Genomic DNA, 25,678 nt, shown 5'->3' on the forward strand with positions numbered 1-25,678 from the left:
CACTGCCGCTCATCTCTGGAGTTTTGTTTTTATGAATAAAACTTTATTTAAAAGTTTGAAAACGTATTCTTGCAGTCTGTAAGGTTTTTTTTTTTTATTATTATTTAACACGAAAATACAAATAAATATGATACTTTTATTACTCACCAAAGGTTGAGCATGTAAAAAAAAAGTAAATAATAATAATAAATGGATAAACGAAGAACTATACATATATAATATTCAATATAATTCAATCTAAAAATGTCAATTAAATTTAAGACTAAAAAAATGATAACCAGTGTAATATGACTTCAGAAAAGTAACTGATAATTAATTTCTTTATGAAGAATTTAAAAAAAAGAAGATGACTCTTTCACGTGAAACATACAGAAAACATAAATACATAATGTTAATTTCTTTCCCTTTGTAATTTTCCCAAAAAAAAAAAAATTTGCTGTTGAGTTGATATATATATATATATATATATATATATATATATATATATATATATATATATATATATATATATATATATAGCAATGTAATTGATATGTTTGTGTATTTTAACTTATATTTGTTCTTTATCATGTAGTTTAAATTATTAAATTCTTCTAGTTTTACACACACATTCTATTCTCTTTAATTGTAGCCATGTATTACTCTAACCACTTTCCATTTGTGGATAAGAGCTCCCCAAGAGTAAAATCACTTAACTTAAAGTCTTTATTTGCATAGCAAATAATATAAAAAGATATATCTAATATTAGATTCAGACAGCTTTTCCTTAACTTTAAGGATTTATCTGTAAAAGCAATAATATTTTGGAAATTTTTATGTATTTAATTAATTTATATGTCATAATTCATAGGCCTAGCAACTTATCATACTTTCCATTGGTACTTGTACTTAAGGAGAATACTATAACGCAATTAGTATGCACAGGCCTTATTTATTGTACTCTTTTTATTGTACAGCGCTTTGTGACGGTTTTTCTGTAAAACGCGCTTAATAAATAAACTTTACTATCTTGATAACATGCATATACATGCAAAAATATGCAAAACCTGACCGTTTCTGTTGTAACTCACAGACAGTTTTGATTTTTTTTTAACCCCTGCATTTTCTCCCCTGCAGAGGGCAGTAATGAGTAAAGAACCCACAAAAGTCCAGGGAGGAAAAAACAGCACCGAAGAAGAAGGTGCCTTACCACGCAGGCGCAATCTTAGTGACATTACCGTGTTGAGTGTGTTGTGCTAAAAATTAATAGGTGGGGAATATTTTTTTGTATTTCCGTTATTCTGACTGGGCTAGATAACGGTACACTTTAAATGAAGGCGCGTGAATAACAGACTGCTGCAAACATTGGGATATAAAGTGCTTTTTGGCTGCCTTCAAACCGACGTTGAGCGAGTAAAGTGATGCAACATGGCAGCAGCGGCTGTCAATAGGGGCTTTCTTTCAGCATTAAGGACTCAAAGTTGGTGTCAGACCCGAGGACTTAACTCGTTAGCTGAGAGGACAACCAGTCGTGTCTCTGCTGTGATATGTAACCATGAGGCTGCAGGAGGACACACAAGCCTGGACAGGAGAGCTCAAGCTGGGGAGAGAAGAAGAAGAAACGGTCGGGACAGCAACAGAAGCTCCTCTTTGCTCACCTCTGTGTCGGTGGGTTTGGGGCTCTGTGGTGCGGTGCTTCTGGACACTGAAAAAGACCAAAAGGGGGACAAAGAATTGGCAGTATCCCGGGGATTTCTCCAGCACATCCTCCCATCGGCTCAGTGCGCTTCTCCCTTCAAACCAGACAGCCCCCGATTTAAGTACAACTTCATTGCAGATGTGGTGGAAAAATCTGCTCCAGCTGTGGTGTACATTGAAATCGTGGGCAGGTGAGTTAACTAGAGAGGTGCCATTGACGGTAATAAATGTCAGTGAGTTTTTTTTTCCTGTGTCTGCGTGTGACTTATTCGGTTATGTTCCTAAATCAAGATTTCAGACAGCTGTGAGAGCACACACTGGAGTTAAACACTCAGTCCCAGAAGCTGATCTTGCTTGCCCGGACATGTACCAGAAAACACGAGAAAAGGGTCTTGTTTGTCTGTTTGTTTTTGTTTTGTTTTGTTTATTACAGATGTAACAGAAAAGGACCCAAAGCATTTGTGATTTTATTTTCAAAAAACATCATCAGCTGCTGATATACTTTAGCAGTGGATAGTCTTGTTTTTATCAGTAAGTGGAATCAGGTAAAGTCCTGACAGTCAATCCCCACCTTTACTTTTTGTGTCACAATAACCTTTTACTGTGTGTGTTTAACTTGAGCAACAGTTCTCATAAAGGTCCTTTTACCTGACCTTTTTCCTGAAGAGTTTTTCTTTTTTCTTTTTATTGTTGGTTAAGCTACGTAATGCTGACTGATGAAGCTGAAGTAAGATTAAAAAGGCACTTAACTCACTGGAGGAATAATGGACAACTTGCCTGAGAACCAGTTTTTGAATTGTGTTTTTAGGCACTTTGTTAATGCAGCTTGTCAAAAAAACACATAGTTTTTTTTTTTCTTTAACTGAATCTATGCAAAATGCCAAAGATAAGAGTTTGAAAAGCATGAAGTAGTATTTTTGAATCAAGATGACTCCAAAAAGGTATTAGCTGAAAAATATGTCTGTGAAGGTTCTCAGTCATCCAGGTCATCGTTGTCTAAGGAGCTTGGAAAGAAAAGCGTCTGGACTTCTTTAAGTTACTTGAAGACGTTTCACCTCTCATCCGAGAAGCTTCTTCAGTTCTAAGGTCAAATGGTGGAGAGTCCCAGATATAAACCTAGTGGGAGTATCCCCCCACAGAGGGACAAAAGGACCCCCTGATGATCCTCTAATCGCCTGAGCCAAGGTGTGAAACTGGGTGTGGGTCCCAATCAGCCAGAGTTTCGGGTGTGTTCATTGTGAAACCTGGCCCCACCTTATCATGGGCCAGGTTTCACAATGAACTCATTTTTGTCCACACCCAGTTTCACACCTTGGCTCAGGCGATTAGAGGATCATCAGGGGGTCCTTTTGTCCCTCTGTGGGGGGATTCTCCCACTAGGTTTATATCTGGGACTCTCCACCATTTGACCTTAGAACTGAAGAAGCTTCTCGGATGAGAGGTGAAACGTCTTCAAGCAACTTAAAGAAGTCCAGACGCTTTTCTTTGCAAGCTCCTTTGACTATTAGCTGAAAACATGACACATCTCAGCAGTGCGTCCTTAAAAAAATTGAGGAACCTGGACAAGTGGAGGACGTTTCCTTTTTTCTTTTTTTTTCTTTTTTAAAGAAGAAGTGACAGGCCTGTCTAACAGTCTGTCTAAATAAAATTCAAAAGAAGACAAAATCCAGCAAAAAACCTGACACAAGACCTGAGAGATGCATCTTTAAAACACAGTGCACTGCATTTCAGCCTGTGATGTTGGGGATGTCAAAATTTATGCAATCGCAAACAGAAAAGTAGCGTCAGATCTTGATGCTACATGCTACATCTGCCAATCCATCTTTTGATTGGTGACAGCTCTATTTTTTTATTTTTTTTATTTTTTTCAGTATCACAATGATGTCAAACAAAATCAAGCATATCTGGGTAGAAAAACAAAGACTATTACTGAAAACTACAAAAATGATTACAAGAGAACTTGGAGTGTGTTGATGAATGAAGGTGATCACACCAAATATTGACTTTAAAACTAATTAGAACTGTACAAACACCGTTTTTGCCTCATATACCGTTACTCTATGTTTGCACATGTTTCAGTAAAAACAAGGAACTTATATTCCTTTTTCCTAGACACACATAAAGAAATGAGGGGTGGCTCAAGACTTTTGCACAATACGGTATCTCCTGCCATATAAACTAACCCTGAGAAACCAGGGTCAGTAAGATAAGCTGCATTTACTTCTTTACAGACACCCGTTCTCAGGACGAGAGGTCCCAGTGTCAAACGGCTCCGGTTTTATCATCAGCAGCGATGGTCTCATCATCACCAATGCCCACGTTGTAGCCAACAAGCGAGGCGTCCGTGTGAAGCTCACCAATGGAGAGACGTACAATGCCATCGTGCAGGATGTCGACCCTGTGGCGGACATCGCCACCATCAAAATCTCTGCAAGGGTGAGCAAGAAAATACAGGCCAGTCTCAGTGAAAGGAGCTAAACTAGCATGTGTGCTTTCACCACAGACAGAGAAACACAGAGCTTTATTTCAGATGCTCTTTCTCTCCCCTGACATGCAGAACCCGTTACCCACTCTCACACTCAGCCAGTCGTCTGACATCCGACAGGGAGAGTTTGTGGTTGCCATGGGAAGCCCATTTTCGTTACAAAATACAATCACATCGGGGATTGTCAGCTCAGTGCAGAGAGGCAGTAAGGAGCTGGGCCTGTCCAACTCCAACATGGAGTACATACAGACCGATGCAACCATTGATGTGAGTACTTGAATAGAATATATTTAAACTGGAATATGTTGATAGTGTATTTTCAGTGACTCAGGCAGCTCCTGTCGTGTTTCTAAATGCCACATTTGACTAATTGTTTTTCAGTTTGGAAATTCTGGAGGTCCCCTCATTAATCTGGTGAGTCACAAGTCCTGTTTGTGTGTCTCACTCTCACACACTCACTCTCTCTCTCTCTTTGTGATGCAATACAGTGGCAAAACCATTGCGTTGCAGCCTGTTTCCGATTGATGTATTCTAGTCTATTGAAGTGTTTATTTTAAGTCACACAGCATGCAGTGCTGGAATTAAAGTGCTCTCCAGTAAGTAGTCATAAAATGTGCCTTGATTTCAGCCACAGGTATATACAAACACATGCTGATTGGGCTAACACCACAGAAACTAAAACCATGATAATACTTTGAGTGTTTACTGAGCACACCCATTAAACACTCAGTGTCCTGGTGAAAGAAGTGTGGGGTTGATGTGCGATTAGCCCGAACAATTTAAATGGCCAAGTCATCTCAGTTGATGATGCGCCAGGTGTTTGTTGACTAAATGTTGTTGGATCTGATCTCATAGTTCCGCAAATCAGAGTGCCTTATCTCTCCTTTTATTAGGATGGTGAAGTCATTGGTATAAACACCATTAAGGTTACCGCTGGCATCTCCTTTGCAATTCCGTCTGATCGTGTGAGGCTTTTTCTGGAGAAAGCAGCCAAAAGAAAAAGTAAGAAAACGATCAAGAATCAAAAGCAATGCATCGCATCTTTTTATGTGGCTTTCTACCTCATGGTGTTATAAAAAATATGTTAGAAAACCTGCAGTCTTTCATGAAGTTCACACATCTTTTCTCACCTCTCCCAGGCACTTGGTTTCATAAGGATGAGACGAAGCAGCGGTACATTGGTGTTATAATGCTGACGCTGACGCAGAGGTAAATGTAGCGAGCGATGCCCCGTTAGAGCAGCAGTGCGCAGTGTTTGATCTAAAACAAGGTGTTTTCTGTGTGTTCCTTTAGGATCATTGCTGAGCTGAGGTTGAGAGACTCATCTTTTCCGGATGTGACTCACGGTATCCTGATTCACAGGGTAATCAAGGGCTCTCCAGCTTACAGGTAAGCATAAAGGATGCTTCTTCTTTCAGCTCCTCAAGTTCAGCAACTTATATTGAGGTTGCTTTAATCTAATACATGTGTTTGTGGTTGTAATTAAGATGCAGGCATATGTGAGATGTTTGTACAGACTTATAGTGACTTGGTGCACACAGAATAAATTTTTACTTTTGTCATTATTGCTGTATTAAGGGGAATTTACAGTGGCCCTGAGGGTTCAAATGCATAGCAACTTAAGAAAGCACCAGGAAATAGATGAAAAACACAAAGTCGAAGTTGAATGAAACACAGTAAATGTAGACAAAAAAAATCTCACAAAACACAATGTTTTTGGGGACACAATGTGACGGACAACTGCAGAAGTGACAGAAACCAAAACGTGCGAAGGATTGCACTGAGACATCAGGATTCATCTGTGTGAAGAAAAGGCAAAGTTATGTGTGTGTTAATAGCAGGATTCATAACTGAAGAGGGTCTTTTTGTTTTTAAAGCTGTAGATATACGTTATACGTTTGTTTTTGTTGGTATATAATTGTCGTATGTCTTGTTTCAGAGCTGGCATGCAAGCCGGAGACATTGTGCTGGAGATAAACGGGGCCAAGGTGAACACCTCAGAGGAGATCTATGAGGCCGTCCGCAGCAGCGACAAAATCACTATGCAGGTGCAGCGAGGACAAGAGATACTCCGCCTTCACATAACTCCCGATTATATAGATTAATGCAAACTGCATTATTTCATGTCAGCCGCTGGACAGAATGAGTTGTTAGCTTGTGTACACCAGAAAACTGTGAAACCTTACAGTGACTGTGTTCAAAAGAAAATGTTTGCTGTTTAATAAATTAGATTTTATGTAAAAGTTTTCTTATATTCTCCAGTATTTCACTAACATTTGGAGAGGTGTCAGCTTACAGTGAATGTGTAGGCATTTTAGCCATAGTAAGTGTTACCTGTTTAAAACTACACTGGTGCAGTCTTCATGGTGCCATTTTTCATTAAATGATAAAAGCCATGATCACTGTTTATTCACGGAGGGGTTCTTAGTGAATTCTACCTCTTCTTTCTTACTTATTGCTCAGAGTAGCCAAACTTGTGTCTCTTGTAATGATTTGTGTCAAATGCATTATTTGTAAAATAAAAGCTCACGGAGCCTGAGAGGGTGCACTTTATTAAAGCCATTTAATGTTGTTAGGACAGCAAAAGGAAGCAAGAGAGACCCAACACTATGGCAAGGATGAATGGTATTAAACTGACTACCATTACATGAGCACAGAAGTCACAAATGTTGCCGCTATGATGATGATGATGATAGTAACATATGAAGTCGCACTGATTTAAACTGCTTTGAGTATGTCACACACAGTAAAGACCAAAAAGGAAAAAATTACATGAATTCAATTCATGAATGTTTAAAATGCCAATTCTGCATGAGAAGTAAACGTGAGGAGGTTATTCAGATTTCATTGAGCACTCTGAAGCCATAATGAGCAAAATAAAATTTCCCTGGTATATGTACAGTAACACACACTTACAGTAAAGTAATAAAGTGACATGTACTGGACTGCTACACAATTTCATGTATTAACCTCAAAGACTGATAGCTAATAAATTGAGATAACATTTATTAAACAATATTTTAAACAATATATTCATACTTCTGGACTAAAGACATCTTATTAGGTACGAGTACTACAACATACAAGTATGGGAGGAAAAATACAATTGTTCAAACCCCATTAAAACTACTTTAAAAAGGCTTAATATATATTGCTGGTAATATTTTTTCTTTTTAAGAAAATATAAATTGTGCGACTGAAGCTTACAATACACTGCTGGCAGTGGCGCCAGATTCTGTGGTGACCAGCTGGGAATGGGTCATCCGTCAAGGCGCCGTGTGCTGAGAAACTCCCAGGAAGAGAGGAAAGAAGAAAAAACTAACCAAGAAAGGACAGCTGGACATCACGCGATGCCTGAATCGCTCGCACTTAAACCCAATTGCTGCTATGGTGTTTGTCACGGTGGAATGCTGCAAATATCACAAGATGTGCACAAACAGCAGCCAAACTATAATAAACTCATACAGATACATAAATAAGTGGGGGTGGGAGGTCTTGGAAACGTGTGTTTGTGTTTTGGAGGGGGCGTTGGGGGTTTGGTTGACAATGTGAGGAACAAATTGTAGTGTCCAGCAGTGAGCAGGCTAAATATTGACTCAGTTGATGTGGTCCAAAGCACGAAGCAGCTCCTCTCCCTGCAGTAAGTACTGACCCTGTAAGGGTGCATTCACCTCGCAGTCGTCGCGGGTGAGGAGCGGCAGGCCGAAGGAGGAACTGGTGGCCTCTGAAGTGCTGCCAAGCAGGCGACTCGCCAAATCTAAGATCGGAAAAGATCCAGTTGAATCTTTGATGTTCAATTTCAAGTAACACAGTAACACTACTTACAAAAAAGAACTAGTTTATTCACCTGAAGACAGCAGAACGATGGTCCTGGTTGTACCAGACCCTGAAGGCTTCAGCTTTTTGCCCTTTTCAACCTGCTGCTGGAGCGAAGTTCCCTGAAAAATAAATACATAAATAAATAAAGACGGTCCCACTTCCAGAAGTCAGATTATACCGACTATGCGTATGTGCTGAGGACTAACCTGTTCTATAATCTCTTTTAGGTCACAAATTTTTCTTTTGCGCTGTGCATTCTGAACTGCGAGGGTCCTCAGCGGCATCTTTTTCTCCAAATGTGGGGCTCTGCAGCACACAAAAAGTAGGCCTTAACTAGCCTCTAAAAAAGGCCATAAAAATGTAATTTGGCCAAAAAAATTAAAACGTTTAAGAGATGTTACCCATTTGCCAAGATGGTGGGAGGATGAGGAGCATCTACAGGCTCCACAGGTGGTGCTGGGGAAGCTGTGCGACTGCCTGGCGCACTGAAGGGGGAGCTGGGATAGCTGTGGATTGGAGTACTCTCAAGGGACTTGACTGATCTACAAGACAAAGGCTCTCCTGGGGGCAGGCTGAGCAGCTGGAAATCATCATCCATGGGAATGTATGGAGCTAACATCTCCAGATCAAAGTCCTCCGTTTCCTTATGAGGAAACAAAAAATCAAATGGATAAGAATACAGAAAACTCTGGTGTTTATGTGATTCATGACTAACTTAATTTAAAAAAAAAAAAGTAAAAAGTGATGCTTTTTCTAGATTTACTACCTGTGTGTTGAAGGGTGTTTTGGGCTCTGTATCAATAGCAAACAGCTTCTCAACCAAGTCTAGCTTGAAGTCCGAGTTCATCTCTGAATCCATGGGGAAGCAGAAGTCCAGTGGACTGCCGGGCTAAAAAGAAGAGAAGTCAAAGGTCATTTTTTTCCAATAGATATTACTGAGTGGTTAAAAATATTAACTGTCAATGTCTTATGTTGACAACAAAATAGTAAGTCAGTTTTACCGCTGGGGGCCTGTGGCTGGTTGTGGTAGTAGACTGGGCTGGAGCATAGCTCTCAGACTTTGAATCTTCAGAGTTAGTGCTGGAAACATCCAGAGGCTCACTGGGTGGCAGAGGGGAAAGAGGCAGAACCAGCTTGTCATCTGTGGAGGGAAGCATTACATCGTTGTAGAGAGGGACATCCTTCAGAAGATGGATATCTGATTCTGTACCTGAGGGTAGACAAGGTCAGAATCGTTTCATTTAGCAAGAAATAAACCAAGTTATGCTGTTTAAAGAAGTTTAAGTATGTTTAGTCGGGTACTAACCGGGGCAGCTGAAGTGCAGGGAGACGATCGTGTCTCCGGCAGCTGGTGCCAGCATGGTGAGGGCTTCAGGCTCTCCCTTTAGGTGGTCATACAGGTTAATCGGCAGCTGGGTGACTGCCGAATCAGTAAGGATTTTGAGTATGTTCATCTTTGGGCTTTTCACCACCTCCTCCTCCTTCTGCACTTCCTCCTCCTTCTCCAGTTCAGCCTTCTTTGGCTGGACTGGAGAGAGCTCGACCTGGCTGATCTCGACTACAAGCTGGTCTTCCTCCTGCTGTTCCTCCTTTACCGGCTTCAAATCTGCGGTCTGCTTCACTGACAAGATCAGTTTCTCCTCCTGGATGCCACTACAACAGAGGAAGGACACGATGAAATTATGCTGCTGTAAAATTACTACCAGTGTATCTCAAGTAAAAAGATAATCCTAACCCTTACCTAAGGGTAAGGGTTAGGATTATTGTGTTTCCTCTGAAAGAATGACTTCAGTGAGACTTCAGTGTACCTGAGCACGAAGTTGACACAGACAACACACTGTGGCTGGGAGTTCTTGTTGTTGTAAATGACAGTGGCCTGTGTTTCCACCCACACGAAGCCTCCTTTCTTAGCCAACATTCGGTACTGGCCTGTGCAGACTTGGCCTTTTGCAAACACTAAAAACATCAGGGGGAAAAAGAAAAAAAAAAGAGGAGAGAAAAAAAATTAAGTTAGGCAAAATTAAACAGCTAACATCTGTTTTAAACTTTTAAATCCAATTATGTTTAACATTTTTGTTTATTCTTACAGTTTTGGTGGGTCTTGGTAAGGTGGTCTGAATCCAGAGCATGGTAGTACTCATACACAGAACGATCCAACAGGTCCTCTGGATCATAACCCATGAGATCAGTGATCCTAGAGAAACAAGCAATTTATTTAGATTGAATTCTGTAGTACCTACACTGAGCACTAGATGGCTCTGTGTCACTACACTACAATAGATAGAGCGACGCTGATGAGCGGCAATAGCGAGAACATAGGTTTAAGGAGCTGATTTAGATTTGATCCCTGTATCTTAAGCATATAAGACTTACTCCCACTGGCAAACTAACCTCTCATCACAGTACGTGAACTTCATGTCCATCGTGTGGCGGCTGAGGAAGGTCTTGGTGTCCAGAGGGACCTCAATGTTGGAGGGGTGCGGGATTGGATCGCAGATCAAAACCAGGTAGGGCACAGGTGGCTCCTTTTGCCCGTTGGTGCCCTCTTCGTCCGGGCTGTCATAAACGCGCACGTGACCTGTGCAGTGAAGCACCTGCAGGAGGACAACAGTTGTGTGATGATTATGGGATGTACTTTTGTATTTTGTGACCACAACATATTTTTTTTACTTTCAGTCCTTTGACATAATCTGTAAATGAGAAGCATTGCAAATTTAAGTATGTTCATTTCCTTCACACAGTAACATTGTCTGCCATAACTCAATGTAGTTTGCATCATTCACTTTTATGGATGCAAACTAGTTTTCAAACACACTGATCATAAGCTACGCTGACTTTATTCTCCCTCAGTCATCAGCACCTACAAAAATGACATCACGTGGACAGCTGCTTACTAGTCTTGTTTTCATCACTCCTCCCTGCTCTTTAGCCCACAATAGCTGTCATCACGTGGCTTTATTATTGCCAACAGCACAGTGGTCCAGCTCAAAGGAGGCCAGGCTTTATTAAAATGTTCTGTGAAATGTGATTGACTCAGCCAGCAGCCGTGGTGTTGACAAACCGAGATGAACAACGCACATTGGAAACGGCAACACAAATAAATATATTATCACTTATTACATTACTGCTTCTGATGGCAGGTCTGCGAGTGTGTTCCCACCACAGCCTACCTTCCATGTAGCAGATTTGACGTTGACAGTGCGGCCCCTGCTCGTGAGGGTGCACTTCATCCGCAAAAAGAAGCTACGCTCTGTATTTGGCTCCTTGGATTTCTTGGAGCCTGAAATCACAGAAGCAGGAATAATGGAGCCACAATTACAAAAGGGGGGAAGCTGCTTCTTACATGCTGTTTCAATGGTGACCACTTCCATTTATTACTGCCTCTATTTTAAATCTTCATATTTCAGTGTTGGGCAACTGCCAATTTGCATACAGGAGACACCGGGGTGCAAAAGTGGTTGCTGCAACGCTACCAGCCGTTATAAGTGCACATACCATCAGTGTGCAGTGAGTCCAAATCCAAGCAGTACAGAACCACGTGTGGGTTCCAATTAGACCTACTGTTAACAAATTACCAGTCACACCAATGTTATGAACCACAGGTGTAAGCACAATTTGTGATTCACCACAATCACAAAACTATAAGCTGACATGACCTCATTGATCGTGCTGACCTCGTGACTAGATAGAGGAAATGATCAATTGTTCTCACAGCTTCTTGGTATGAATTTATCGGCTCAGATTGAACTGCGCTTCCTGCTAATTGGTTGACCTGACACAGTGCTGCGCTCGTTTATTTCTCCCTTCCTCTGTGTTGTAGGTTTCATAAAGAGACACTACTCACCGGGTCTGTGGATGAGCATCTCCCTCAGCTCCTCTTGGTCACAGGGATGTGTGAAGTCAAACACACTGTGTCCAGTCAAGTCAAACTGCAGAGTACAGAGAGAGAGAGACAAAAATGCTTAGTAACAGTTAACAAATACAGGATCTAACCTTTTTCTAGAAAGAACCAAATTTCAAATCACTTTAATTCCAAAGACACACAATTCAGATCTGTATTTGCACAAAATTAACTGTAGAAAATACTGTACTATATTATACAGTCAACGCAAAAACTCCTCCGCCCTGAATTTTGCACTTTTGTCTCCTCCGATCAATCTCTTGCTCTGTGCTTCTCCCTTCTGACACAGCAGGTCAAATCAAACCAACCTGTGCAAGCCCGAGGCACTTGCTGACATTCTCGGAGAGATAGATCATATCTCCATCCTCGGACAGCACCATCAGAAAGCCCTCCAGAGCTTTTAGGTAGGAGCTGTTTAGCTGAATATCAAGCTCTGCATCTTCCTCTGTTGTTGGCTCATCTAGAGGAGAAAACAGAAGGAGGAGAGGAGGGAGAATTTGAGGTAGAGGGAGGCAGGGGGGGAAAAGCAAAGGAAAAGGAGATCAGGTAAATGGCATGGAAATATCCTATTATTATTATATCACAACACGTTGTTGGCAGAGTTTATTATAAACAATTCAAATTTACACTACGGACCTGTAACTGAAACCTTATGGGGCTACATGACATAAACAACAATGGCTGCACAATTCAATAATCAGAAGAGTGTAAAGAAACACAACTGTGCACCAAGCTGAACTTCTCATTATTAGGTGGAATAGCATACAGATATATACAGATACCTACCAGTGGAAAGCAGTTTTCTCATGCGCAGGTAACTGATGGCGAGTCTCATGATTGAGGCCTTGTCCAGGCTGGAGCTGACACTGTGGGGCAGGGGCAGCTGCTGGGCCAGCTCGTAAAACACCTCTGACTCCTTCCCACGCCGACATCGTGCTGCATCCCTTGATTTCTCCTTCCTGCGCTCTGAGCTCGCTCTGCTGGACAAAGGTAGTGGATCAGCCACAGCTCTGACACATACCGGGTTTGTTATGCACACTGCTAGACCTGACATCCCTCCTTTCTACAGCCTACAGTGTCTAGAGAATGCTGCGGCAGCTGGAGTCTGCAACAAGCAACCTCACGGCCAAGCCACCGTCTAGACCCCCGTCAGACTCATTTACATGCATAGCTATCTGCAAGCATCTTATTGGCTGTTGACCAAAAGAAACTGAGTCCTCCCACTCAAAGTGATTGGCTAGGAGGATAGTCATAGATTCTCCTGTCTCTTGGTGCACGGCCAAGCTACAGTGCAACATCAATCATCATGATGTTTACAAGCCTGGTTCAACCAATCTATGGGGACGAGAGATGACAATACCTGCACCAACACAGGGTAAACACACAAGCACACTAACACAGTGACACACTGCGAGTGACCTTCACCTACCAGGACTAACAAATGATCACAGTTTCTTTCATTTATGTTAGTGGCTCATGACTGCTTCTGCTGACCATAGCTCCAGTTTCGATCTTACATTTAATCCAGGCAGTGATCGAAGGTCTGCCTAATGGACTCTCAGAGGACTGTAAAGAAGAAAAAAAAAAAAATCACAGGAGCTGACGGTACTTTAAAACACCCAAAATCTTTAAAGTGATAAAAATAGATAGCTACTATATATATATATTTAAAAAAAAATTAAAAAAAATCATGCTCTTGTTTTTATATTCAGCTGGACAGAAAAACATTCAACAAGGCACTGATTTGGTGTTTTATTTGCACTGTTGTGCAATACAGATTCTTTTATGACCACAAACATAAATACACTGGAAAATCATCATCCTAATTGTCAACCACACTGCTCTACTTCAACCCAAATGCATTTAGCTGACACTGGACCAGCATGACAAGGAAATGTCATGGATGGACGCTCAAAAGCCCTTGGCTATGAAACACACACCTAATTGAAATTGATCTGTTACGCACTTGCAGCGCTGACCAAGGCCATGCTGTTATTTGAGGCTCTCCAACAAGAAAAGGGGCCGGCTAACTAAAATTAGCTTACTGTATATCAAATCACCTGGCAGGGTGTCAGGATGCATTTTTTCCATCAACTATATAATATGTGCAAACTCCTGTGCAACGTAATTAGTCCTTTGGGGCAGAAGGATTTGCACAAGTCTAGGCAAAGCATTTGTCCCCCAGGAAGTCGCAAACATGGTGCTGAGAGCAAAAAAAGCAGTCTGTAAACATGTGAGGCATCTCCCAACAAAGCTGCACAAACAAAAATCTAAACATGAATGCAGTGACCACTTTTCAACCCAGGGAAAAAAGAGAGAGAGAAAGAGCAAAATCATACTGGATAACAGCCAATCCACACATGTACACGATCTCTTTCCTTCTTACTCCACTCCTCAACCGTCAAACCATGCATGTAGATATAAACTGGAGAATCTTGAATTCTACAGTGAGGAAGCCAGCACCTCTTTAATGTTGGGGGAATGTCAACCCATACCTTCATCATCTGGTAAAACATTTCTATCCTGGAGTAAGTTCGGGATACAATACCCACATGCACAGGGCATGAAGGTCACTGAGTGGTTTGATGACTATGGAAATGATGTGAGTCATATGCTGTGGTCACAGTAACAAATTAAACACTTATGGGAGATTTGGGTCCGGATTGTAAGAGGGCTTCATCTTCTTCACCCAAACACCAAATAAGGGAATATCTTCTGGAAGAATGCTTTCATCCAGAGTTTCTGAGAATTGACTAAATCAGTGCAAAAACATTGCAGCCCACAAACCTTAGTAACACACTTCCTTGTATTATTTTTCCACTTGTCGCCCCTTTTTAACTGTAGCAATTGAAAAAGCATATGATGAAGTAGGGCTGATTGAGTATGACAAAGGTCACAATAAAGATAATTTTGGCTAATATTGATGACAAAAATATTTAAGGTTTCTGAAAGCTCATGCATTTGTTGTTCGTCAAAGTTCTTGAAACCAAAATCTTTCAAGAAAAACAAAAAAAACTTTTACTAGATTTTGATAATCAAAGTCTGTCTTACACATCTTTACATTAAATGTACTTTTTCTCAGTTTCTTTCTTTCTTGCCAACCAAGAAATCCGAACTCAATTTGCAACTCAAGCCAAAACCCAGAGCACATTCAGGACTTTAGTGAGCAAGTTAATCATCTTCCAAATGAAGTGTGCAGGTAGCCACAGTTATGCTAATGCAAACTGAGCAAAGTGGACAAGCAAAGAAAGAGAGAGCGGTTCTGTTAAAAACAGCCAGAGTTGGGACAAGATAAGGCTAACTATATTTACTGAGGAGACTCCATCTGTTGCATCACTGCAAAGCAGAGGGACATTTGACGCTGAGCATTTTCCATTTACCTCGCTATACACCAGCATGGCGAGGTGTATAGCTCGCTATGCTGGACCATCATAAATGTTGACAAAAACAGCAGCAAAACAATCAAAACAGAAATGAGGAAAAAGATTAGACGAGACTAAAACTAACGCACATTATCATCAAAATACTTTGAATAAAACTAAAACAATATCAAGTGACAAACTGAGACTTTTGGTTGTGTATTAACCAAGAGGAAACCTCTTGAAGATTGTTTTTATATGTAATGTAAACAGATTTCAAGCCAAGCAGCAGTTACACCCATACATGCATGCAGATTCACCGTTACTATTGTCAATACCATGGACAAATATTTACAACACCCTCTGTAAACTCTGTTGGACACAGCCAGGATATCTGGTCAAAATAAGAGCAGTTCTGTCTGTATGTATCACACAATCACCTCCAGCCTACTCAATTAATTAGGTCAATTTATCATTACAAACTAAAGGATCACAAATGGTTAATATAGCTTTATACACAGGACACACACTGAGAAACTTCTCTTGCTGAGCAGCTCATCATGACTGAACCATTAGCCTGCCATACGCATTTTCTTTTGTAGTTGTATCAGGTCCTCATGCAAATCCTGCCCAAATCAAGCAGACAAGTAATACTGCACCAGAATACAACCCTACTGAATAAAGAGCCATTACAAAGGTTATTTATCTCATTTACCTAAGGCTTCATTGAACAGAACAGTACTGTGTACCTCTTATGAAACCTTTAAAAGCACCACTGATAAGGATACAGTAGAGAAGTAGTAAATTTATAGGTCATAAACAACAGCAGACAGTTTCTAAAGTTTCCCATTTGGACAATAGTCAAACACCACCTTCACTTTTGTGCTTTTCTAATTCAGTTGTGACACTAAATTCCAAAAATCTAAAACCGCTACTATTTCATAACCGCCTCCACCATTTCCAAGCTTGAAATCAGCTTCCCTAGGAACACCCAGTTCACTTGATGTTAAAACTAAGGCCACCAGAGAGGCCATCATTATGCAACAGGATTAAAGCACGTGGTCATGTCTGCCCAGCTGCCCTCTACTTGCCCTACAGCAGTCACATTTTGTAGTATTGCTCACTTTAGACTTGTTTGTGAATTGGCGCTATTACATAAACAAAATGTATTTGGCTTGTAGCCAAGTGGAGTAGAGATTAATAGAAAAACAAAACACTCCACAATAAAATTCAGTGTGAACAACGTTAGCAGTTCCCTATGAAACTTGTTACTAGAGGCTGTCCCAATTATTATTATTTTTTTTTTAAAAAGACAAACACTCCGTCCTGTTCAGTGTGACACCAAACTATTATATAACCAGCTCTGGAGAAACAACACTGCCCAATGTAGGGAGAAAATCAGAGCAGGGCTCAAAATAACTCATTTAAAAGTCAAATTAATCACTTGCATTATAGCTACATGAAGTAATATTTTTGTAAATAGCAAACATACACAAACTCCTGTGTGTTTAGTGTGACATTTTAGCACATCGTATTGGTTTTTAAATATTTTGCACACAGCAGTGGATCAGAAAAGTGAAATTCTGTCCAATAAAGAGCCATCTAAATAAAACAAACAAACATTAAACTGAATGAACATTTGTGGTGACTGTAATAATACACAGACACTTTATTGGACACACCTTGCTTGTACTGGGTTGGACCCCTTTTTGCTTTAAAAACTGCTTTAATTCTTTGTGGCACAGATTCAACAAGATGCTGCAAATTTGTTTGCTGCCTATTATGCAAATCCTCCCAATCCACCACATCCCAGAGGTGCTCTACTGGACTGAGATCTTGTGACTGCGGAGGTCATCAGAGTACAGTGGGTACAGTTTGACATGACTTGAGCTCTGTCAAATAGCGCATATTCCTGCAAGGTGCAGTCACCAGAAGATAGATACACTGTCGTTATAAAGAGATGGACAGGGTCAAGAACAATACTCAGGTAAGCTTTGGTGTTTAAACAATGCTCAGGGAAGCCACTAAGGGGTATAAGATGTGTCAAGAAAATGTTACCCGCATTATTACAACAGCAGCATGAACTGGTGCTACAATGCAGGATGGATCCATGCTTTCATACTGCTTACACCAAATTCTATTGTCCAATTTTTATGAGCCCATGTGAACTATAGCCTCAGTTTCCTGTTCTTATTTGGCGGGAGTGATGCCAGGTTTACAAAGACAAAAAAAAAAAAAAAGAAGAAGAGTAATTTCACCTCAAGTTAAAATAATTTCAACAAGCCATAGTTACTACAGCTGATTACATTTATTCCATGAACACCCACTGACTCAACTGCAGCTTTGATAACAAGAGCAACTCAGCAGGACTTCTGGGTGTTCTAGTCTGACTGACTCACCAGAAGTGGACGTTACAAATCAACTTCCTCTGGCTTCCCGTGTCTTTGTTGACCATGCTTTGATTTTAAAACGTGATCAAAGGGGGGGAAAAACAACTTGGAATCACAACATGAAATGATAAGTTTAAAAAAAATGGGCCTTTCATAAATCTAGTAGGCTCTTACAGCTTTGACTACAAATATTGTTTAATGTGGAATTATCACAATTTAGCTTATATGCTCCTTCTCACATGGCAAAGATCACTGACTTTACTGTTTGTTCGTGTGCGACATGTTGCCCTTCACACTACAAAAGTACAATTACTTTACAGCAAACCATAAAGATATTTGTGACCTAAAGTTTCCGAAATATAAAAGTGGAATATAATATGGACCAAGTTTCATTGTTTATACAACAGTTCACAACACAACTCCAGCAGGGCCTTTCCACTACTTTTCTGTAAAGTGCTTTTTTTGCTTTAAGAAAATCAGTCATCACAATTAAAGCTTTGAAGGCCTAAAGTGAATGTTTATTCAGCACACATTTTTAACTTATCTGGAAAAACAAAAAAATCCATAAAAAACAAAAACAAACATACCCCCTATGCTTCATATTATCAAGTAACCCAATTTCTTTTTCAAGTTCAGACTAGCCTGCTACTTGAATCCCTCAAGGGAACCAGGAAATTACAAGCTAGCGAATTGCTACACACACACACACACGGCCACTCCTATTGACGTCAAGCCCTAGTGATTAAGAGATGAGACAGAAGTAATACTACAAAGGCACCTCACAGACACCAGCCAGATCTGCATCAAACCAGACTGCACACTGGAATTTTTTTCCAACACATTTTAATCTACATGTCAACCTTTCACCTAAACTCCAAATTAGGTGACAATAAGCAAAGCCCCTGAATGCAATCTACATTAAAATATGGTGACTGCCTGGAAATGGAGTATTCATTTGTTAAAAATATCTACAGGGTGACCAGCATCACAGTTACCTTCCTTATGTAACTATGGAGGTAACAGACACACACACAACAGTCATGATAAGATCTTAACAACAGCCCGGTGCGCTTTTTAGGATGTTCCATGAAACCAGTTTGCACCCATGTTGAGTTGCCAATGTTTCAAAAAATGTTGTTCTGACAATTTTTTCACCAAACGTTTTTAGAGATCCACCCACCATATTTTGCATCATTACAAATAACATTTTTTCCTTAAAGACAACTGTTTGCATATACACACACAGCAAGCTTTTCTGAAAACAGTGTTATTCTTACTATTTTGCCATCAGCCTACATGCAGGTTGTTTTCTCTTTCATGACTTTCACCATCTTATGACCACCTTTTTTGGGGTTTTTAATCTCAGGATTCACTCTGTTCATCAGACTATTTTTTGGTCTTGTGACTGCTTATAACCATCTTTTATCCTCTTGTTTTTTTTGTAGTCTAATCTAAGATTTATACACAGAAGCATAATCTCATCACCTGTCTGCCTATTTTAGAACATCTAAGAATGACAGAAAGGCCTGGATGAGTAATCTGCTTGCTGCAGAGTTATCCTCTTCTACAGTCAATACTAATAACCACTTTTTCACTCAAGCACTTCAATAAAACTCATGAAAATCTGCTACATATTGCAGTCGATGCAGACTGTCTGGCTGGATTAAGAGTTTACAAATAATCCCTGTGCAGTTGAGTTGTATTACAGTCCTACACATTTTATTTGTTGTGGGAAAGTAATGGTTGCAGTGGCTAGATGTTAAGGATTTCCTACATTTAAAAATAAAGGCTCTGGCCACCAGACCTGTAATAGAAATATGTTAACCACTTTTAAGTAAGGTTTACTTATAAATAATGCCAACCTTAAATATTAGGTGTTATTAGCTTTTTTGTTTGACTGATTGTTTTTTTTTTGTATGCACTGTAAGGTGACATAGACTGTTTAATAATGTGCTTCTCACCGAGAAAGGCCCGTTTGGGGCCTGGAAAATCTTCTTTTTCCATCACACACCTTTGGGCTCTGATAACTTATAATAGCCATACTTATTTGTTTTTGTTATTTTTTGTTTTGTTTTGTTTGTTTTACCTAACCATTAATGAATTAGTTATTTTTTAAGATACAACTCAACTTATTTATGTCAAAAATGGTTTATCAACTTTCTCTTGTTCTACCACACAGACCTCCAAATGAAGCCTTCAATTGGGCTTCTGTATAAATAAAAGTTACTAGCCACTAACATGATATTATGGCACTCTGATGATTATTAAAGTTGATCACTCTGGTGGTGGGATTTTGTGCAATTGATATTGCTCAGTATTGAGGGGGTACAGTATATTCTACAAGGCCTTCCAAAACAAGATAATTATGCCTACTTCTGGTTTTATAGTTAAGCACAAATTAATACGCGGAAATCTCAAACCAAGGCCTGCTCCCCCCCCCCCCCAAAAAAGCCTCAACGTTTCAGCAGAAACCGCACACCACACTGATCACATGAGCGCTGGCAGCCTTTCACTGAAGTGTCAAGGTTGGCACCTAAAGTCCAAACAGTACACCACCAGTGATACACTATTAATAAGCTATACAATAAGCAAAGTGTCACACTCAAAATAAATGTAAATAACGCTGATGTTGCATGCAGGAAGTCTTAGCAATGGTCACAAACAAAAACGTTGCTGGCTAAGTAGCACTTATTTAACGCAGATTTAATCTAAGTAAAAAAAGAAGAAGTCTAGATTGATGTAAAGGGTAGTGACCAGTTGATGCTGTTTACCTGTTAACTCGACATTTTTGATAGTTTTTATCAGGTTGACCTACATTTGTAGGCTAGCTGCGTTAGCCATTGCTAACAGCGCCGCTAGCCGACACATTTTGACGAAACACACCGAACTAGCCTCTAACCTTGAAAAAAGGCCACAGTGTCGCAGGTCTCACAATAACCAAACGTTAAATAGAGACACATTTTCCAGTTATGCTTAAAAACTGGGCACATACGTAGCATTAGCCGGCACTGCTCTTACCTCTTCTTTTCGGGTACAGTTCCTGTGTCCATTTCAGGACGAAAAGACCTGTGTGGAGTCTCTCTATCGGTATAGAGCTGTGTTCGGGCCCGTCAAGAAATGAACCAAAATCCCACGATTTTCTACCGATATCAGTCCGTAAATCCTTAAGTGGATTGCATAAGAGTCCTCTCTTTGTGGATTTAGTTTAACAAATCAAACTCTCGACCGCTAAAAACAGATCCTCCGTCGACTTTCCTTCAGAAATATTGCCACGCTGGAGAGACGTTCAATTGCCGAGACAATGTTGCTTCAGAGTAAAAGTGTTCACTCCTCCTCCGTTCCGCGGACGCGCAGTCACACGCTTCTTTTCTTTTTTTTTTTGCATCGAGGACGCGCACAGGAAATCCGAGCGTCCCACCGACAAACGACAGATTGCTGTAATTTTCAAGAAGATCCTACAACAGCGAGACATACAGCGACTGTTAATAGCTAAATATCACTCTGAGGTAAATAAACACATGTAATAAAATTAAAAAAGCACTGTTTTAAATAGTGTTAAATGTAGAGCTCTTTACAAAAGCTGTTCATAAACAGTCACAGTGAGTTATACCACAAATAGTGTCACAGCACTGTATTTAAGCCTAAACAATAATATCATTATGCACCAGTATTTTTATATGCAGTTACAATTCATTACAGGCTTTTTAGCACCCAACAAAGGACTGACATTAACAAAACTCCTCAGTGTTGTAACATTTTGTTTGTTTGTTTTATAATATTCGAGTTTCTTTGTTCAAACAAACAAAAAGATCAGAATCACTGCTTTATTGTGCGTTGATGGTAAGTTTACTGTTGTGTCGCCCCTTGAGTCTGAGCCAGGAAAAATTCTGAAATGTTATTAGACTTTAGAAGTTAAAAAGTTCAAGGGCAGATGAGGATTTCTTTGGTCCTGGAGGCGGGCTTGGTAAATTTCCTCCACTGCTCTGGATATTTCTGTCCAATCAGACTTCCTTCACCTCCTCCTTCACCCTGTGGAATTCATTTTACAATGAAATCTGTGATTCAGTTTTACTTTGGAAATGAAAAATAATAGTAAAAGAAAAGCAAAAAGGAGGAAACTGTGTATGAAAAAACGTTTTGGTTAACTGTAAATAACTGGACTGAAAAATAACTAAAGTAATATTATGTACTTAGAAGAGCTAATTATGACAACATAATAATGGACACCAAATGTCTTTCACTTTAGTCTTTTCACATTGCTACAACACTGTATGTACCAATAAAATACAAATATATTTACTAAGTCTGTATTTTTTACTTTATGGCTTGTTAGTTACCTCCACAATGTGTTATAATCCTTTTAGTATAGTGTAAAAGCCTCATGTCTTTATATTTTGTTTCCAAGGAGACCGACTTTCTTGTAAATTTTAATGTGGTCTTGAGCAATAGCTCTCCAGGCTTTGTGAAGGTCTTTCCAAGGTTTTCCTTGGACATTGGCTGCTTTTTTTTACTCACTGACAATCCAATTGTTATACCTGACCATTTTCAAATTGTTTTCAAATTTCAAATTTTTATATTGTTTTGTTACTATCAGCCTGTAAGAAAAACATGTTTTTTTAGTTATTTTTAAAGATTCATCTGTTAAAAATGCCAAAGATAACACAGTTTGATGGGCACCAAAGCGATGATTTCCAAAGAACTATTTGCTGAAAACTTGGTATATCATAGCAACAATATCTGAAAGCCATGTCCTTAAGAAATAGGAAAAATTCTGCAAAGACCTGACACAGGACCTACAGAGGATTATCTGACTCCTCAGTTGAGTCACGTAATGTTCACTGAAGCCTCATCAGTTTCAGTGGAAGGGTAGCTATCAAGAAGCCATTGTTAAGGAAGAGAAATAGGGAGAAAACGCTGAGATGTGCCAAATTACATCACTTGTAACAGGTTGTATGTAATGTTGAATCGAAGATTAAAATTTTGGGTTCAAATGATCATTAGTTTGTATGGAGAAAGTCAGGAGAGATCCATAACAGTGAGTGTCTGCATCCATCTTTTTGAACAGTCCTCTATACCAACGGTTCACTCCTAAGATTGTGTTTAACAAATACTATCCATATTATAAGAAATAATAATAAAACACATATAAAGAAAATGGTAGGGCAGCACGGTGGCACGGTTAGCACTGTTGCCGCACAGCAAGAAGGTCCTGAGTTCAATTCCACCATCAGGCCGGGGTCTTTCTGTGTGGAGTTTGCATGTTCTCCCCGTGTTTGCGTGGGGATAGGTTAATTGGTTAATCTAAATTGCCCATAGGTCTGTGTCTCTATGTGTTAGACTGGCGACCTGTCCAGGCTGTACCCTGCCTCTGGCCCTATGACAGCTGGGATAGGCTCCAGCGACCCTGGAAAGGATAAGCAAATGGATGGATGGAAACAGTAGATATTTTTAAAACTCAACGGAAACCAGAAAATCACCTCTGAAAGTAACTTAAATTACACCAAAAACTAACTAAACTAAACTTATGTTTACTTTGGGGCGGCAGGGATAGCTCAGTAGGTAGAGTGTTGGCCCCATGATCGGAAGGTCGGTGGTTCAAACCCACCGAACGGCTACCCTGCGGTACCCCTGAGCAAGGCACTGTCCCTACACACTGCGCTCAATGGCTGCCCACTGCTTCACTGATTGAATGGGTTAAATGCAGAGAGGAATTTCCCCAAGGGGATCAATAAAGTATACATACATTCATGAACTCGTAGACTAACGATTCTGTTCTAAATCACAGAAAAAGTTAGTCGCAGGTTAGTTTGTTCTTTGTGTTGCCTTACAATGCTACTAGGTGAACACATATTGATTGTTGCATCTGGTCACGATAGTTAGACAAAGCCTTTGCAGTGACTTCCCGTTAGATAAAGGGTGTGTGGCACAACGCCCCTGAATTGAACTTTATCTTGACGGTTCATATTGAAACCTGGGAGGGTTACATTTTTATTCATTACACAAGGCAAAAAAAGAGAGAAAAGTGTAGAAATTGAAGTTAAATCCTGATAAAATCCTTTATTACTAGACCTAGAAACTAGAGAGACCTGAGGAAATTAGTTTAAAGTAAACCATGCATGTCTACATAGGATTAATTGTGTGTGGGTTTTTTTATATGCCTATTGCGTCCTTTAAATGTAAATCTGATGGATTTTTTATTTTTATTTTTTTATAACATAGCTGTGCAATATGTGCTTTGGCAACACTAACTGAGCTTATAGGTTTATTTTGCCTCATTATGCTACTATTCAACATGAAAGTCAACAATGACCTTTCACTTTAAAATTCACAGAAGTGTTGAAATGCAAAAGGAAGATTGCATTGTCATTGTTATAAAAGACACCATCTGATAGGAAGCAGTTTTCTTTGTCTGAATCACTTTACGTAAATTCTAAGAGTTTATGAGTAATGATCTTATATTAACTATAGGTCAGAGTGAATATGAGGCCATTATCTATTCATTTACTGACAAAAATGAAGCCATTGATTTATAGATTTCTATAGGGAATTACTTATGTGACGTCTGTGCAGAGAGACTTTTTTTCCATTATCGGTCGCTACTTTGGGGGTTACCAATCAAATGCATAGGACAGCAGGGTCAAACGCTTATTCAATCAGTCATTGCAGAGACACTGCTGGCAGCTATCAGGAAGTCTCAGTAATGAACGCTGAAGGAAAGATCATAAATCTCTCCTTCACTGAGACACAACCTGGGGAAAGCTGCCAAACTGAGGCACAACAAAGGATAAACAATAAGCAAAGTTGCTTAATCCAGTGTCCTATGCTTTATATAGCACATGTTGACCGTCGTTGTTAGGGAAAGCTTAATGTAGATTAGTGGGCTGCTGTAAAGTCCACATCAAGGCTCTTCTAAATAATGAGTGATCAGAGGCTTAACAGGGGTTTGAACCGCAACGGGAAGAAATTTGTGACACACCACTGGCTCAAATGTATAGACAGGCAGCAAGTTGTGCTGGACCAGGAAAGTTTTCAGTGCAGTTTAGTAGCTAAAACACCATCATTTTAACAAAAGATCTTTCTGCATTTGATTTTTTAATGATGGTGGTGGAGAATCGTCACCATAGCTATTTCTTTGGGTTGAGATGGGTTGCTATGGAGGCCATACTCATGTAAGCTTCCAGTCCCTCATCATGCCACATGGATGGAGCTATTTTCATCATGGACAACTGCTCTGACATGTTTCGTCAAAGGGTCGAGGTAATCACTCATAAAAATTTGTTTTCATTTCATGGTGTTGCTTCACTCAGAGGGGAGAACCGGACTGAAAACCACACCAACATAGCAGGTTCAAGCAGGTTCCTTAGCTCAAAAGGTTTGTTCTGTGCTCAGAAAGCAGAGGAGGCTTCGTTTTGAGGCATTTCCGAGTATTAAGGTGCTAATGTGCAGTATTTAGAGACAGAATCTTCCACAGGACACCCAGCTGAAGAGATAAACAGATGTTGAGACCCAAACTTCCTCATTCAAACTAACAGGAAGACTCCGTCCTGGAGGGCTGGGCTTGTTCGTGTCTGTGCAAGTTCCGGAGGAAAGAGATTCATCTCAACACAGGGTTTTCTTTTCTTTTTTGTCATTGTGTTTTCAAAGTTTTTGCTTTTATTTCCAACATCATGCAGTATACAATACTGCATTTATATATGAATTCAATGTCACCCCCCTGAAAAAAAGCATCACTTTTTCCTCTCTCGTGTCTTCCTTTTTCTAGCAAAGGCGACAGTAGTGACGCTGTGTGGTTTCCTGTTTATTCTCTGCTGGTTTGCTGGCCCTCCACTAGACGCACAGCACAGAACTGCAGGGTTTCAAGACTTACGTGTTTTTCTTATATTTTTTATGGATAAGAATAAACAAACAACAAACAACAAAAACGTGAATTCACTTATCCAAGCAGGTCTGTAGAAAGTGCTGGAAGCTTTCAAACACTCTGGCAACAGTTGGACAATACACTAACAGTGTTGTGAAATCTATAGACTTTTCAATATTTCACAGTTAC

The 25,678-nt window shown here is 39.9% G+C and overlaps 2 protein-coding genes across 4 annotated transcripts; one reads left to right on the forward strand and one right to left on the reverse strand.

Moving 5' to 3' along the window:
* Window positions 1–1,155: 1,155 nt before the first annotated feature.
* Window positions 1,156–7,248, forward strand: LOC146686532 (serine protease HTRA2, mitochondrial-like). Its single transcript, XM_085441859.1, has 8 exons — window positions 1,156–1,868; window positions 3,909–4,113; window positions 4,235–4,429; window positions 4,544–4,576; window positions 5,056–5,164; window positions 5,302–5,371; window positions 5,456–5,551; window positions 6,102–7,248. The coding sequence occupies exons 1-8, from the start codon at window positions 1,408–1,410 to the stop codon at window positions 6,265–6,267; spliced, it is 1,335 nt and encodes a 444-aa protein (XP_085297985.1). The 5' UTR covers window positions 1,156–1,407; the 3' UTR covers window positions 6,268–7,248.
* A 482-nt stretch (window positions 7,249–7,730) lies between these two features.
* Window positions 7,731–20,969, reverse strand: hif1aa (hypoxia inducible factor 1 subunit alpha a). 3 transcript variants are annotated; one of them, XM_085441858.1, is made up of 15 exons: window positions 20,650–20,969; window positions 12,669–12,862; window positions 12,191–12,342; window positions 11,826–11,910; window positions 11,152–11,261; window positions 10,373–10,575; window positions 10,069–10,175; window positions 9,790–9,937; window positions 9,288–9,634; window positions 8,983–9,122; window positions 8,748–8,870; window positions 8,383–8,624; window positions 8,188–8,287; window positions 8,010–8,100; window positions 7,731–7,919 (listed from the first exon to the last, which is right to left on the reverse strand). In XM_085441858.1, the coding sequence occupies exons 1-15, from the start codon at window positions 20,679–20,681 to the stop codon at window positions 7,759–7,761; spliced, it is 2,235 nt and encodes a 744-aa protein (XP_085297984.1). In that variant the 5' UTR covers window positions 20,682–20,969; the 3' UTR covers window positions 7,731–7,758. The 3 variants fall into 3 exon arrangements, with proteins under 3 accessions (XP_085297984.1, XP_085297982.1, XP_085297983.1); XM_085441856.1 differs by having other exon boundaries at window positions 8,983–9,191; XM_085441857.1 differs by having other exon boundaries at window positions 8,983–9,191; window positions 12,669–12,859; window positions 20,650–20,968.
* Between the last annotated feature and the right edge of the window lie 4,709 nt (window positions 20,970–25,678).

This window comes from Copadichromis virginalis, linkage group LG19 (genome assembly GCF_057382275.1).
Source record: "Copadichromis virginalis isolate Kocher_CV1m ecotype Utaka linkage group LG19, C_Virginalis_male_GT1.1, whole genome shotgun sequence".
NCBI lineage: Eukaryota > Metazoa > Chordata > Actinopteri > Cichliformes > Cichlidae > Copadichromis > Copadichromis virginalis.